The sequence below is a fragment of the Mus caroli genome, unplaced genomic scaffold, assembly GCF_978045245.1.
Source record: "Mus caroli unplaced genomic scaffold, Mus_caroli_1 scaffold_18, whole genome shotgun sequence".
NCBI classification, from domain to species: domain Eukaryota; kingdom Metazoa; phylum Chordata; class Mammalia; order Rodentia; family Muridae; genus Mus; species Mus caroli.
In genome coordinates this window covers 72,133,309-72,149,060 of record NW_028227273.1, presented here as the reverse complement: position 1 = coordinate 72,149,060, position 15,752 = coordinate 72,133,309, and the positions used below count along the sequence as shown (strand labels likewise).

Below are 15,752 nucleotides of genomic sequence, written 5' to 3'. Positions count from 1 at the left end.
TCTTGTTTCAGGATGAAATGTTCTCAGATATATATGATATTACCATTCTGTAAATTAGTTAACAAAAAAGAAATAAAATCTAATACATCCCTTGTGATATATAGAGTGATGAGCTACAACAGGACAGGCTAACACAATGGTCTGTAATATTTGCCCATGGCTTATTGAAGTTGAATCACTTGGTGTCATTGAAGTTGAATCACTTGGTGTTAATATGAGTTAAGAGCCACATAAAGAAAGACAGTCTAGTGGATTTTGTCACTGACAACCTTGAAGCAATAGTAGTTTCATTTGTTCTTGGTAGAGAACTTTCTCTCACTCTTCTTGGAATTCAAGGTAGAAAGCAGCCTTATTCCTCAGTCGATGGCAGTAAGGCAGGAGCATGGAACAGTCTCTCTTATTTTAGTTAACACAATTGTGTTCTAATACAACGGTTCTAACATTCCTAATAATACAGCATTGTCATAAAATACAAAGTACATTGATGTAGGTGGATTCATCTAGAGAAAAAGGAATGTTTCACTCTAAGATCATCAGAAATATCTGTTTTCCTATGGTCTTCTGTAACCTGTTAGAAGTTCATAATACTCCCAAAGGAATTTCTATTGACAGGTTGAAAAATATTGGTCTAGTTTTAATTTTATGTTACAAGTATGGAGAAAATAGTAATGGGTTCAGCATGTTGTATGAGAGACATTTTCTACAGAGATGCAACACACATATCCATCTACCTATCCCAAGTCAAAACTGAAAACAACCAAGTCCAACTTGTTCAATCAATGAAATTTATTGCAGTTATATACACAACTGTGGGGAAGGAGTTGGTGATCAGAGCCCAAGGGACTCAAAGACAGTTTCTATCCTGAAACTTGAAACCAGCATATGATACAGATTATGAATTCTTGACACTGAGAGCAATCTCTATCTGTAGGAATACTGGCATTTTGGTGGCTCAGTTTATCAAATCCTCTTTTAACAAATGATTTGTCTGAGTTTCTTCATTTAAATTAAACATACAGAATGCTTATTGGTATCACTATTTTGAGAGTCATATTATCCGCCATAATCAGATTTCCTCTCAAATGGATTATTTCAGTCTCCATAGAAGTGTTACAGATTCTTCTGGCTTCTCTACTTTGTCTTTATTATGGAATGTTTGATAGTGAACAATTTGAAAAATTTTCTCCATTGGCACATTTTCAGAGATTCTCCAGCATACATGCTTCATAGTTTCTAAGATTTGAACACTAAAATGCTTTCCTAATATTCATAATTAACTCTAGTGTGGAGCGTCAAGTATTGTAAAGAATTCCGCTTGGGTAAAATACATGCCACATGTTTTCCGGAAGAAACTATTTTTCAGGTAAAACTCTTTCCTCGGGTTACATTTGTGAGGTTTCTCTCCTGTATGAATTTTCTGATGTACTGTGAGATAAGCTAAGAATAAAGGATTTGAACATGAACATTTGAAAGGTCACTCTCCTGTATGTATTCTTTGATGACTTCTAAGATGATCTTTCTTGGTGAAGGGTTTGTCTCATCTGCTTCATTTGTAAATATTCTCGAATGTGTACATTTTCAGATGAGTGCTAAGACTACATTTATGTCTAAAGAATTCATCACATTCATTACATGTATAAGGTTCCTCTCCTGTATGAATTCTCTAATGAATACTAAGACTGTATTTGTGAACGCATTTGCCACATTCACTGCATTTATAAGGCTTATCTCCTATATGAATTCTCTGATGATTGTTAATCACCTTTGTGATTAATACATTTGTCACATTCACTACATTTATAAGGTTTCTCTCCTGTATGAATTCTCTGATGAATTATAAGATTGTTTTTCCGGGTAAAAGATTTTTCACATTCACATTTGTATGGTTTCTCTCCCGTATGAATTCTCTGATAAATTCTAAGATCACTTTTAAAGGTAAAGCATTTGTCGCACTCACTACATTTGTAAGGCTGCTCTCATGTATGAATTCTCTGATGACTTCTAAGACTGAATTTGCGGGTAAAGCATTTGTCACATTCACTACATTTATAAGGTTTCTCTCCAGAATGAATTCTCTGATGACGTCTAAGATCCCCTTTGTGAGTGAAGCATTTGTTGCATTCACTACATTTGTAAGGCTTCTCTCCAGTATGAGTTATCTGATGAATACTAAGACCGCCTTTGTGGGTAAAGCATTTGTCACATTCACTACATTTATATGGTTTTTCTCCTGTATGAATTTTTTGATGAATAATAAGATTACATTTTCGGGTAAAGCATTTGTCACATTCACTACATTTGTAAGGCTTCTGTCCTGTATGAATTCTCTGATGATTACTAAGAGTGTGTTCGTAGGTAAAGCATTTGTCACATTCACTACATTTATAGGGTTTCTCTCCTGTATGAATTCTCTGATGAATTCTAAGATGGCTTTTCCGGGTAAAAGATTTTTCACATTCACTACATTTGTATGGTTTCTCTCCTGTATGAATTCTCTGATGAATTCGATGAGTATTTTTGAAGGTAAAGCATTTGTCACATTCACTACATTTATAAGGTTTCTCTCCTGTATGAATTCTCTGATGAATTCTAAGATTGCTTTTCCGGGTAAAAGATTTTTCACATTTACTACATTTGTACGGTTTCTCTCCTGTATGAATTCTCTGATGAATTCTAAGAACACTTTTAAAGGTAAAGCATTTGTCACATTCACTACATTTGTAAAGTTTCTCTCTAGTATGAAATCTCTGATGAATACTAAGACTGTATTTGTAAAAAAAGCATTTGTCACATTCACTACATTTGTAAGGTTTCTCTCCAGTATGAATTGTCTGATGTTGTCTAAGCTTGCATTTCTTGGTGAAGCATCTGGCACATTCACTACATCTGTAAGGTTTCTTTCCACTATTGGTTTGTTTCAGCCCAAGTATTTGTTTAGAGTCAAAAACCTTATCAAGCACTGTCCCATTGTGTTCTTTCTTTCCTATGTGGAGTCCTTGATTTAGACCAATGATAGAACACAAATTTAAACAGTTTACACAGTTTTTATATTTGCAAGGTTCTCTGGTGTTTCCAGTTTCATGTCTGTTTACGTTTGATGACTCAACATGTGTATCCCTGAAGTTATCTTGGTAAAGTACACTTTGGGTGTATTCCTGGATGATTTTGCCATGCTCATAATATTTATAAGACTTCTTTTGGATAGTTACATGCTTGTGAACAATATGCTGTGTGTCTTGATCCAAGCCATTCTCATATTTAGGAAAAGTGCAAAGATTCTCTGAAAAAAAAAAAAGTGCAATTAGAGACAATAGGGACTAATGGATAAGTAAGACAATATCCCATGTTTCCTGACATTTTTCTAATGTAATTTAATGATTCTCAAGAATACAGCTCTCAAAAGTGGTCTTTTTCACAATCATTACATGGATGCTTAGAACAACCTTAAATCTTATCTATAACAAATAACAGGAAATGATAATAGACTCAAAACCCTTATTTAAACAGTGTATTTTGGAGAAGGTGGAAAAAGTAGCTTGCGCAGTAAACTTTGAGAAAGGAGCAAATTAAAATATATCAAAAATTGTTTCTCTATTTTGTTGTTTATGCTTTATGATAGTGACACTATGTAACTTTGGTCAGCTACAAATTCATTATATAATCCACAATCCACATATAATGGAATTCACAATTCAAAGACCATGCTGTGCCAGTACCAAACATAGAGACCACATATAAAAAAGTGAAGAGGTAACAACAAAACTCTCCAACCAACAGCTCTTTCTCCATTTAAAACCTTGTCCATTTTTAAAATTCATAAATAAGTGAAGACTTTAATGCAATAATAAAATTAAAATATTCCAACTATTATATGTGTGGCAATATATTGTCTTGCTCTGAATAGTCATTTTTTTTTTTTTTTTTTTTGAACTTGGAAGTTTTGATTAAAAGTAGACATTAAGCTTGGAGAGATTACCGAGAATATAACACTGGTTCCTCTTCAAAAGAACGTAGAGAAATATAAAAGAAAAACAATGAAAAGTTATGTTGGAAACGAGAATTTCCCTTATTCTGGGAGTATATAGACATTTCAGAGGGATAACATAAACATACAATAGGTAAATTAAAAAATATATATCAGGAATTCTACACAAAAATTATTCTTACCCACAAAAAATAGATTCTTATAATTCTCCAACATCACATCCATGTACAATGTCCTCTGAGCACAGTCAAGACATTCCCATTCCTCCTGTGAGAACTCCACAGCCACATCCTTGAATGTTAACAGACCCTGAAATGGAAAAATACCTGTTTACTATGTGCTACTGGACAAAAGTGATTTCCTAGGTAGAAACGTCCTAAAGAATTAGAGGTAATTTGTGATAAAGCTAAGCCATGATAAATATTTAAGGACAAACAACATCTTCTAGAAGTGCTTAGAAATGAGTCATAAGGTAAGCATTGCTGCTCCTTCAAAGGCAATGTATAGAATGATATATTATATTGCTTACATTCATAAGGTCTCTCCCCTTCATTAACTTTCTAATGTTTTCTAAGACCTTAGCAGTAGATGAAGGTTTTGCCACTATCACTTCATTTGAAAATTTGTCTGTACTTTGTGTTCTATAATCTAAAGTTGTTTCCCAATGCACATATGGAACTACACAACAGATTTCTAATCCCAATTCTCTGAAATGCAATGCACTCTTCTGAGCCCTACAGGCTCAAGGAATACACAGCACATATGTATGCATTCAGCCATATGTACCAACAAACATGAAAGAAAATTGAAAATTAATTTTAATAAACGATGCAAAACAGTCAGTCTTAATTTTATTTTCTATTTCTCTGAAACAGGATTACAGGATTGTAATCAGAAAACTTGTAGGGAATATAAAATACACATTTCTTGTCTAGATTCAGGAGTGTAGCTTTATGAAGTATGGGTTGCTATGAAACAGAATCCCAGTGTCACATCACAGATGGTAAAGTTCAAATGAGTAAAACTGTGTTTCTAAATTCTACAGCTCTCAGTCTTCCTCAACTATGGACACTACATCAATCCTATCCCTAGCAGGGGCTCACATGACTTTATTTTAAAATTCTCAGTTGGCATCCTGAGACCTAGGAACAATGCTGTACCCTTTCTAGAACAAAGATGTACAATATGAAATTCAGAATTATTGAATGAATTAAAAATCACATTTTTCTTTAAACATAAAAGGAGTTTAACATCAGTGAACACAGTCAACATTCCAAAGGACACACAGAATCAAATACTTTGTGAAGTTATTTTATGAGACTATATTCATAACAGTAAATAAAAATGCTACTATTAGATAGCATAGAATTATTGAAAGTTTAATCAAGGTTGATATATGCAATATAATAATAACAAGGTCATAAATTACATATAGTTTTTATTTCTATATTAGGTATGTATATGGAAATAAATGGCACATGTGACAATGCATTCAATTGAAGTAGAATTTTTTGATCAAATCGAGTTTTTTAATTGAGAATTATACTAATTCTTCATGAATTTTTAAAAAATTCATGAGATTGACTTAACTGAAAATTTTAGTCTTGTAATTTTAACTTTATCTTCTTTTGCTTCTACACACATTGCAGCTCACTATCATGTTTAACTTCAGTTCCAAGGGCTGGATGCTCAACTCAGGATTTCAGGGGCATAAGGTATCATTTAATATACATAAAACTATGATTATAAAAACTTAGGTATTTGAAAAAATATTATTGTAAAGAAATATTGCCAAAGCCCTTCAGAGTTTCCCCCTATGTAATACATAGACGGGGTGGGAGAAAAGGTGGATGGAACATTCCTTTTCCTAAAGAAAAGAACAAATTAAGAGGGACATTCATGCATACTTAAAATTTCATGGCTTATGCATAATACTAAGATAATATTTTCCAGCAAATTCCTACTAATATATGGCATGTGTTGAATACAAAGGCACACACAGTAATGTTTATATTATCTCTAAAAAAATAAAACAATAGGGAAGAAGAAAACAATCATCTGTCTATGAGAACTGACCACACTAAGCACTAGGCAATGTCTCTCCTGAGACAGATTTCACATGTCAACAAACCCAAGATGACTATGTGACATAAAATGTTGAAAAGAGATACTATAATACTACAACCTGCATCTCCTCACAAACGCATCAATGTTTTGGTAAGAAAAAGCTATACGTTCCTTTCATCATCTATGTCTCTAGGGAGCTGAAATATTTACTATCAGGTTTAAAGACAGTGAATAGACTTCTAATTCTATAATTTCATAAATTCTATCTTCCATACATTGCTCAGTAATGTCAGTGTCCATGTATTTGCAGATCTACATTCACAAGGTTATTTCTGGAAACCTGACTATTCCTGAAATGCAGTTTATGTGGCACAGGAGACCTTCCATTCCCAGAAATATTAAATGACAGAAGGCCAATGAATGTAGAAATTAAACATCAATATATTCTTTGAACATCGATTATACATTGTCTTTCTGAACTACAGGTCATCGATCCTTGGAAATCTATGTCCTCACAGTATAAAACCCAGTAAAAATATAATTGGACAAGTCTGTACTTGTCCCATTATAAGTGAAAAAGTACTAAAAGACATAATTTTGATTATTGGGGAAGAATAAAGATAATGAAAGAAAACCAACAATATAGATAACATTAACAGAGAAAGAAAAGTAAAGTTTCGAATGGTTTAAAATAATGAAAGGATTTTCAAAAAAATATGGACAGGACACTGACCTGGGGAGCATTTACCAGGGAAGCATTCATTCTTCTTACTGTTCTTCTCCAAGTTTCTATCTCAGGAATTTAAACTGGAAGTCTTATTGAAATTTCACATCAAGGTTTCCAAAATTAAAAGCTAAAATTAATACAACTCTGTTATGGTCAATGGTAAAACAAATAAACGCACACCAAAATCAAAATGATAACAGAAATCTTGTCAACATTCATACAGACAGGAAAGCATGGAATGATATATTTATTATGGAAAGGAAAATGACTACAATCTCAGGCTTTTTTCAAACCTCAACAGGTTCCAGGCACAAATATAGAGTATATGTATACCTGCTGCAAGAAAATTACTACTCAGGGTTATTACTAGGAACTTATGATTCAAGAACTAGAACCAGAGGCAAATGGCTAGTCGGGCCCTAAGATGGATGCCTAGCATTAAATAAAGTTTCATTAGTTATCACACTAGAATACAATATCTGACCCTTTGATCATGTTTCATTTCCTTCTATCTGGCAGATACAGTACATCTATTTTCCATGTGTGTCCTGTTGTCTTGATGTAGAGGCATAGATTCTATCTGCCAATATCATCTTTTGCTCAAATTGATAAATCATTATCAGGTTGAGTTACAGCCATTTTCACCATCATCTAATTTCACATTGTTTGTGAGGTAAAATCTATGTTTCCGTTTACTCTTCTTTCAATGTGAACCTCTTTTCTAAATCATCTGTACATCACTTTGTGAGAATATTGATCACTTGAAAGCAACACAAATACTTTTCTAGGTAGAACATTACAATTACATGTCTTTAAGTGGAATGTCCATGTGCTAACTGTTCTAAGACAGTGGTTCTCCACCTTTGTAATACAGTACCAGGAACTCTTATTAAATTATCTACATGTAGTAGACCCACCTGTAGATTGAAATGGGCGTGGTATATCAGTTTCTAAAACCATCAGTAATATATGTTGTATAGTAGTCTGTGAAAAGGTCAATTGACCCCCAAGGGGTCATGAGCCACAGACTGAGAACAACTGTTCCAGCAAATGTCAAGGCAGAATCATCAAGAAGCTGTCATGGGAGAAACTCTCTGAGGGCTGCTACTCATAAGAGGATATGCATAAAGATAAAGTGAATCATTTCAGGGTGTGCTCTTGGGATGATTCACTCATTTTGTCAGATCCGTCAAAATCCTATCACAGTTGGAAACATCTTCCTGGACATGTATATATCTGTGTCTTGGTATTGTTCCAGGCACTTTTCAGCTTCCCAATCAGCAATACATGGCAAAGAGATTCTCTCTAATGAATCCAGAAAGGGAACTCAACTTGATTTTATGTCAAGGATGCAAAACTGTTTCAGTATCACATAACAAATAATTTAAGGCACAAAATATGTCAGTGACAGAAGCCACACAACCATGTCAATATATCCATGAAAGACATGGGGCAAAACAGCACATTGATTCAATATGAAAGCACTGAAGAAAGAATGTGAGAACAGAAGGAACATAAATCATCATAATCAAGACAGTAGCCAACAACCTAAATCTGTCCTTACAAAATTAGAAGACAGATGTCATTATTGTACTATACAAAGCATGACAAGGATAGGTAGGCTATGCCTCAACACTAATTCATCACAGTGCAACAGTGCTTACAAAGAGAAAGTAAGACATATAACACTTTCAATGTGTTAAATAAGAGTATGGGGAAGACATATTTTTCCAAATTTCATGATTTGGGAAATGTAATTCTTCAATTCAAAAACTAAAAATATCCCACAAGAAAGTTCAAATCTGATAATACTCTTAATAAGCTATATAAAACTACAAGAAAATATCACTTGGTTTTATACATCCCCAGGGAAAATGCTGAGAAGTCAGCAGATCACTCATTGTCTAAAAATGTATTAGATATCCTGGTGTACCATTCATATTGTTAACAGGGCTCTGTAGGTTGCTGGGCAAAGAGAATCATCAGTGGCTCTCCTCAGATGCTGATTCCTAGTGCTGCAAGACCATCCTGTCCAGCAAGGTATGCCCACCAGATGAATATGGCCAAGATTATTGTAAATAACAGATGCTTTTCTGGTTTGAACTAAGGTTAGCCCATAAAGGAAATTCATAGCTGGCACTAGATGCCAGCTAAAAGTCAATGACTGGAAAAAATCACAGGCCCAGGATGGGATTCTATGACTAATAGAATCCCATTATGGGTACATGTCAGAATACTGGAATTTCCTTAAAATTCTTTTACTTACAACATACCCTGTAGTCCTGAGAGCCTAAATCAGACAAACATGGTTTGTAATAGAAAACTCATTTCAGAGACTGCTGGGAAGTAAGACTGAATGAAGTAGGGTGAAGGGGAAGGTTGTAAGAGCTGAAGGAAGGGGAGTGAGGTATACAAATCCACTATCATATACCATGGCAGCTGGAATTATGAATACATGACAGCCTGACTACCAATACAAAACCTGCCTCCAAGTATACGTGAAATACTAGAAGGAGAAATGGGATGAAAACATGAATAACAAGGGATGGGTTAGAAAAATCAAGAGAGGGTATTTCCCAGGGGCCCCATGTGGCACTGTGTGTGTGTGGGGGTGTTCATTTACTGATGAGAAAAATGCCTACATCCTTCTCTTCGGTTCAGAAAAATGTGGCTGCCTAGGTCCCATATGCTCTGGAATGAGTGGGAGAGTGAGAATGTCACTCAGTGTGCTGGGCTACAATGCCCTTTACTTTTGAACAGCATGGAAGAGTTCGTTGGGTTTGACTTTGGGCACATTACCATGGAACCCTTAATTCAATTTATTGTATTAATGCAGGTGCTGCATAACAGCATTTTCCTATATTATAAATTCCACAATTATAGTAGTTCCTCATAAATGTTACTGCTATGTACCTAACCACATCATCAATATGATAACTCTTTTGTCACATTCCAATGGACATGGGATGTTCTCCACTCTGAATCCCATGTACACAAACAATTTTATTTATCATACACAGATTCATTCCTAACACTCCCAATGTTGATATACAGTATTAGCTATCCTGTCACATATCTAGGATCCATATTTAGTCTCACATTAGTTATAACTCTATATTCATTCCTGTGCTGTTATCTTGCCTGCTTTTCTTTCTTTAAAAAAAAGTTTTTTTTTTTTTTTTTGTTTTTCGAGACGGGATTTCTCTGTGTAGCCCTGGCTGTCCTGGAACTCACTCTGTAGACCAGGCTGGCCTCGAACTCAGAAGTCCACCTGCCTCTGCCTCTGCTGCCCAAGTGCTGGGATTAAAGGCGTGCTCCACCACTGCCTAGCTTGAAGGCTTTTCAATACTTCCAGATTATTTGCAGTTTCTTTTTTTTTAAATAAGGTTTATTAATTTTAATTTTTTTCCAGGGATATCTTTACTTCCATGTTGTGTTGAGGACCAATCTCATTTAGAGAGGGGTTCCTCTCGAAGATATGGACACAGGGTAAAAATTCCTAAACAGAACAGCAGTGGCCTGTGCTGTAAGATCAAGAATCAAATGGGACCTCATAAAATTGCAAAGCTTCTGTAGGGCAAAAGATACTGTCAATCAGACAAAAAGGCCACCAACAGATTGGGAAAGAATTTTTACCAATCCTAAATCTGATAGGGGACTAATATCCAATATATACAAAGAGCTCAAGAAGCTGAACTCCAGAAATTCAAATAACCCTAATAAAAATGGGGTACAGAGCTAAACAAAGAATTCTCAACTGAGGAATACCGAAGGGCTGAAAAGAGCTTGAAAAAATGTTCAACATCCTTAATCATCAGGGAAATGCCAATCAAAACAACCCTGAGATTCCACCTCACACCAGTCAGAATGGCTAGGATCAAAAATTCAGGTGACATCAGATGCTGGCGAGGATGTGGAGAAAGAAGAACACTCCTCCATTGCTGGTGGGATTGCAAGCTTGTACAACCACTCTGGAAATCAGTCTGGCAGTTCCTCAGAAAACTGGACATAGTACTACTGGTAGATCCAGCAATACCTCTCCTGGGCATATACCCAGAAGATGTTCAAACTGGTAATAAGGACACATGCTCCACTATGTTCATAGCAGCCCTATTTATAATAGCCAGAAGCCGGAAAGAACCCAGATGTCCCTCAACAGAGGAATGGATACTGAAAATGTGGTATATTTACACAATGGAGTACTACTCAGCTATTAAAAACAATGAATTTATGAAACTCTTGGGCAAAAGGATGTATCTGGAGGATATCATCCTGAGTGAGGTAACCCAATCACAAAAGAAGTCACTTGATATGCACTCACTGATAAGTGGATATTTGCCCAGAATCCTAGAATACCCAAGATAAAACTTCCAAAACACAAGAAAATCAAGAACGAAGACCAACTCGTGGATACTTCATTCCTCCCTAGAATAGGAAATAAAATATCCATGTAAGAAGTTGCAGAGACAAAGTTTGGAGCTAAGACGAAAGGATGGTCCATCAATAGACTGCCCATCCCATAATCCGCCACCAAACGCAGACACTATTGCATACATCAGCAAGATTTTGCTGAAAGGACACTGATATAGCTGTCTCCTCATATAGTGCCTGGAAAATACAGAAGTGGATTCTTACAGTCATCTATAGGATGGAACACAGGGCCCCCAATGTAGAGAAATTACCCAAGAGCTGATGGGGTCTGTAACCCTATAGGTGGAACAACAATATGAACTAATCAGTACCCCAGAATTCGTGTCTCTAGCTGCATATGTAGCAGAGGATGGCCTAGTTGGCCATCATTGGGAAGAGAGGCCCCTTGGTCTTGTAAACTTTATATGCCCCAGTACAGGTGAAAGCCAGAGCCAAGAAGTGGGAGTGAGTGGGTAGTGGGAGGGTATAGGGGACTTTTGGGATAGCATTTGAAATGTAAATGAAGAAAATATCCAAGAAAAAAAAAAGAACAAAAAAAGGAAAGGAAAAAAAATAGAGAGGGGTTCCTGAGGAAGTGGTGTGTGGGAGCAATGGAAGAAAACAACTCAAAGTCAGTGATAGGTGAAACATGACAGCTCTATTTTCTGCTCGAGATGGCCCTGTAGATAGCTCTCTGCATAAGATAGTTCTCTGTTCTAGACAGCTCTCTGCTAGACAAAAAACAAACAAACAAACAAAAAACTAAAAAAACTGAAAAGCTCTGGATAGCTCATGGGTTTTCTGATCAAAGTAAGAAATGCTGTTACAAAAAAAAAATTGTATTTTCTGATCAAAGTCAGAAATTCCACCAGAAAAAATAAAAAAAGAGCTATGTCAATTCTGAAAACAGTTCTCTCTAGGTATCCCTCTCTATGCAGTTCTGTCCATGAAGCTCTTTCTTGCAGACGAAAGCCCATTCTTTTATTTGCATGAGCAATAAATAAAAGAAAAATCCTTAGGAATTTAAAGGTGTGTACCACCATGCCTGGACCTAAACTTGCTTTGTCTCAGGCTCACCTTAAATTTAGAAATCTGCCTGCCTTTATATATACAAACAATGAGCTTAATTGGGTGGAATCCTGCCATCCTGTCCTGAGATCATCATTACCTCACTCCCTGCTCCTTTGATATCTGAACCATGACCCTTGTTTTTGGTTTTGTCTTTTTTTTTTTTTTTTTTTTTTTTTACTATTTCTTCCTTTTACTGACTCATTAGTGCAGCTGCCTCTGTTCTTTCCAGTTCATGAAGCTCCTAATACAGTTCATATTTAAGCCTTACATTGAGAAATCCTGTTCATATTTTCTTGAACTTGTGTTTTCAGAGTTTGTTTCCACAGCTTTAAGAGCTGTCCTGAAGGTCATAACATTTAAAATTTTGCAGAGGAACACTAAATATATACTCACCTCCTGGACTCATGCTGATTCTAATTATCATGGAGTCATTAAACTTGGTAGGGAGAACATCCCCCATAACTTTGACAGAAAGAACATTTCCTGAAGGAAGAACGTGAAACAAAATATACAAACAAGCCCCACGCTTACAGCAATTGTCAGCACTTGTGGAGGTCCATACCCTACTGGCTCTGCTCTAGGGACAGGAAACCATGTCACACCATCCCTTCCAGGGTCATACAAGACAGCAATGTAGGTCTGTGCATGCCATGCACACAGAGCCTACAGAAGGCCAAAGGGGGTTAGAACCTGACATGTGGATAAATATAAAGTCCCAAGGCTGGTATAGGGAATAGAACCTGAAAACTGGAAGAACCAATGCACATCATTACTGTCTATCATCTGTTGCTCTTAATTGTGTCTAATTACCTGCTATAGAGACCTAAATCAAAGATCACTGAGACAAACTTCATGAAGAACCAAAGACCTTTTCTTAGAGTGCCAGATTGAATGCCAGGTAAGGAAAAACAATCAGACAAAGATAACAAAGACACATGGAAACTTCTGGCAACAAGAGACACTGGTTGGGATGGATACTTGTCCACAATTATGTGTCCCAGGGCGGAAAAAGGTGAAAAGCAGTCAATCTGAAGTAATATGTACAAAGATAATAGTAAGGTCATGTAGAAATTAATGAAACAGATCTAAAGATAATATAATCATTCAACACAACAAACTTGTCTCTGTGCAGAGACTAAAGTACTGAAAATTTTCACCTACTCTAAACTAATAGAGTAACTCTTTATGTATAAAAACTAGACATATAAATGGGGACACTGCAAGGTATAGCAATGATGTCAGTATTATATTATGCAGTGTTGGGGAAAATTATACATGAATAAATCAGAATTGAAAAAGAAATGTGAGTTCTTAGAAAAAGTGAATAAATCAACCTTCTGCATTATAAAACTGCAAGATGCATCAAGCAAGTCCTTAGCTTGAAACAAGAAGTTTCCTCTAACAGTGACTAAGAACTAGACAGAGTAGCATGGAATTCCCCTTTTCTTAGAACAACCAGGTACTGTCAAAAGGAGAATAATCCCTAAAATACAAAGAAGAGGAACACTAGAAATTCATCACACCAAGCTGACTTTTCCTCAATGTCAAAAGCAGAGGAGCTCAAACAATTATTTGCAAAGACAAATCATAGACCAGTTATCAGAATGTACACAGACACACAGATTGTCTCTAAATTCCATGGAAATGGAAGGAAAGCTGAGTTAACACCAGAATGTAAGACTCTTTAAATACCTACAAACTAATGAATGTGAGAAACAAAACATGTAGAAGCAGTGAGAGAAGAAAAATGATCATGTCAATAGACGCATGAAAGCCCTGTCTTAAGACATTTGCCTAGTATAAAAATCCCAAGAATGTGCAAACAGAAGGAACATGCCTCAGAATAATAACGACAAAGAGAAGCACAGCTAAAAAAAACAGTACAATAAAAAGGGCAATGGGAACTCTTCTCCTCTACTCTGAACTAATTCAATACAGTGTTATCAGTGTGTACACATTTCAAGGACAGGAAAATTTCAAGAGGTCAATACAGCAGAGTCAGAGAGCAAGTGGACCTTCTTGAGAAAAAATAACTCAGATCAAGACACTCATACTGTCTACAAATATTTTGGACTCCCTGGTGGTAGCATTCATAGTGTTAAAAACAACTATGCAGACTGCGGCAAGAAGTAGAGTTATCAAAGTCCATACCCAGATTTAAATCCATGTGATACAATTCCAATCAGTCAGGAAAGGCATACCCTCTGGTGTCACAGTGTCAGGACTCTTTTCTGAGTAACAGAAGGCTTTCTGGTTCAATCTGAGGGAAGCTCCATTGAAAAAACAAAAACAAAAAACAAGACAAAACAAAACAAAGGGTTACACAGGGAACATGGCCAAAAGTTAATGATAAGGAATGTAACAGGACTTAGAAGAAAATCTGATGTGTTCTACCACACTCATAGCTAGTGTGTTGCTATGTTCAGCTGGGGTCAAAGAAACTGTTTCAATGGGCAACAGTTATTTCAGAGATTCAAAATTAAACAAATACTGAGAGCAACTGTTTGCTTACTGTACAGCATAATATGAAAAATCCAGTTATCATATCTACAGTTTCCTCAGTGAAAAGTTCCAGAATCATTAATGAAATAAAACCTCACAAAATGAAATTCATGCTCTCTTTCTATTATCACTTGAAGCCCATCTCATCCCTTACTCAATCCCTCTAGCATATCTGGATCCCTTGCTACAATCGCCTTTCTCTTTACCATCCAGGGCTCTTAGTTGATTAATAGGTGAGAATTTTGCCCCAACCTATAGTATATCTAAAAACAGTAAAAAGAGTGTGACCTGATGTCATCTCAGAGCATGCATATGCACTCACTACTCCAGTCTTTGAGGTGCAATATTAAGAACTAACCATAAGAAACAACATTTCTCAAAATTCTGATGTGGTATTTGCATCCTAGAATACATACAAATCCCAAAAAATTAATTGCAGAAAAAAGTTCCCTTAGTAAAGGTTAACGTTTACAACCATACCTTTAATAAAGCTTGCTAAATTAAACTTCCTGATTCAACCAAACCTACAGCAGCTACTTATGTGATTATTATCTAAAAAGCTTTCTGGGGATGCCACATCACCAGGGGGAATTTGCCTTGAATAGGCAAATTGCAAAAGAGCAGAGTTAGAAATAATGGATGGAGTTAAACTCCAGGATCTTTGCAACTGCCACAGTGTCCAAGAGGACCATGTTTTCAGACAACAGGTAAGGCAAATCCTCTACCACATAAAGCTCCTAGGACTATCCTCAAACTCATAACATGCATGAAAACATCAGGATAAGCCCAGTTCACATGATCTAAAAACTTGTGAAGCAGTTAAGATAGCCACAGCAGAATTTTAGACTCTGAGTTCTGATGAGCTGTACCAAAGAACTAACTAGACCCTTGGCCCTGTTACTGCCTATTTCACATCATTCCACCTCCTTTGCCCTTGGAAGTTCCAGATTTACCTCCATGCTAGCTGTGCCTCTGTCCCTTGCCTTTTCA

The 15,752-nt window shown here is 36.0% G+C and overlaps 1 protein-coding gene across 1 annotated transcript in view; it reads right to left on the bottom strand.

Moving 5' to 3' along the window:
- Positions 1-768: 768 nt before the first annotated feature.
- Positions 769-15,752, bottom strand: part of LOC110283879 (uncharacterized) — a 37,621-nt gene continuing 22,637 nt past the window's right edge. The window contains exons 4-7 of the mRNA XM_029471641.2: positions 14,412-14,530; positions 6,786-6,906; positions 4,168-4,294; positions 769-3,280 (exon numbers count right to left, since the gene is read on the bottom strand). Coding sequence (XP_029327501.1) covers positions 1,977-3,280; positions 4,168-4,294; positions 6,786-6,815 — 1,461 coding nt within the window. The 5' untranslated portion in view covers positions 6,816-6,906; positions 14,412-14,530 and the 3' untranslated portion in view covers positions 769-1,976. The remainder of the gene's footprint in view (positions 3,281-4,167; positions 4,295-6,785; positions 6,907-14,411; positions 14,531-15,752) is intronic.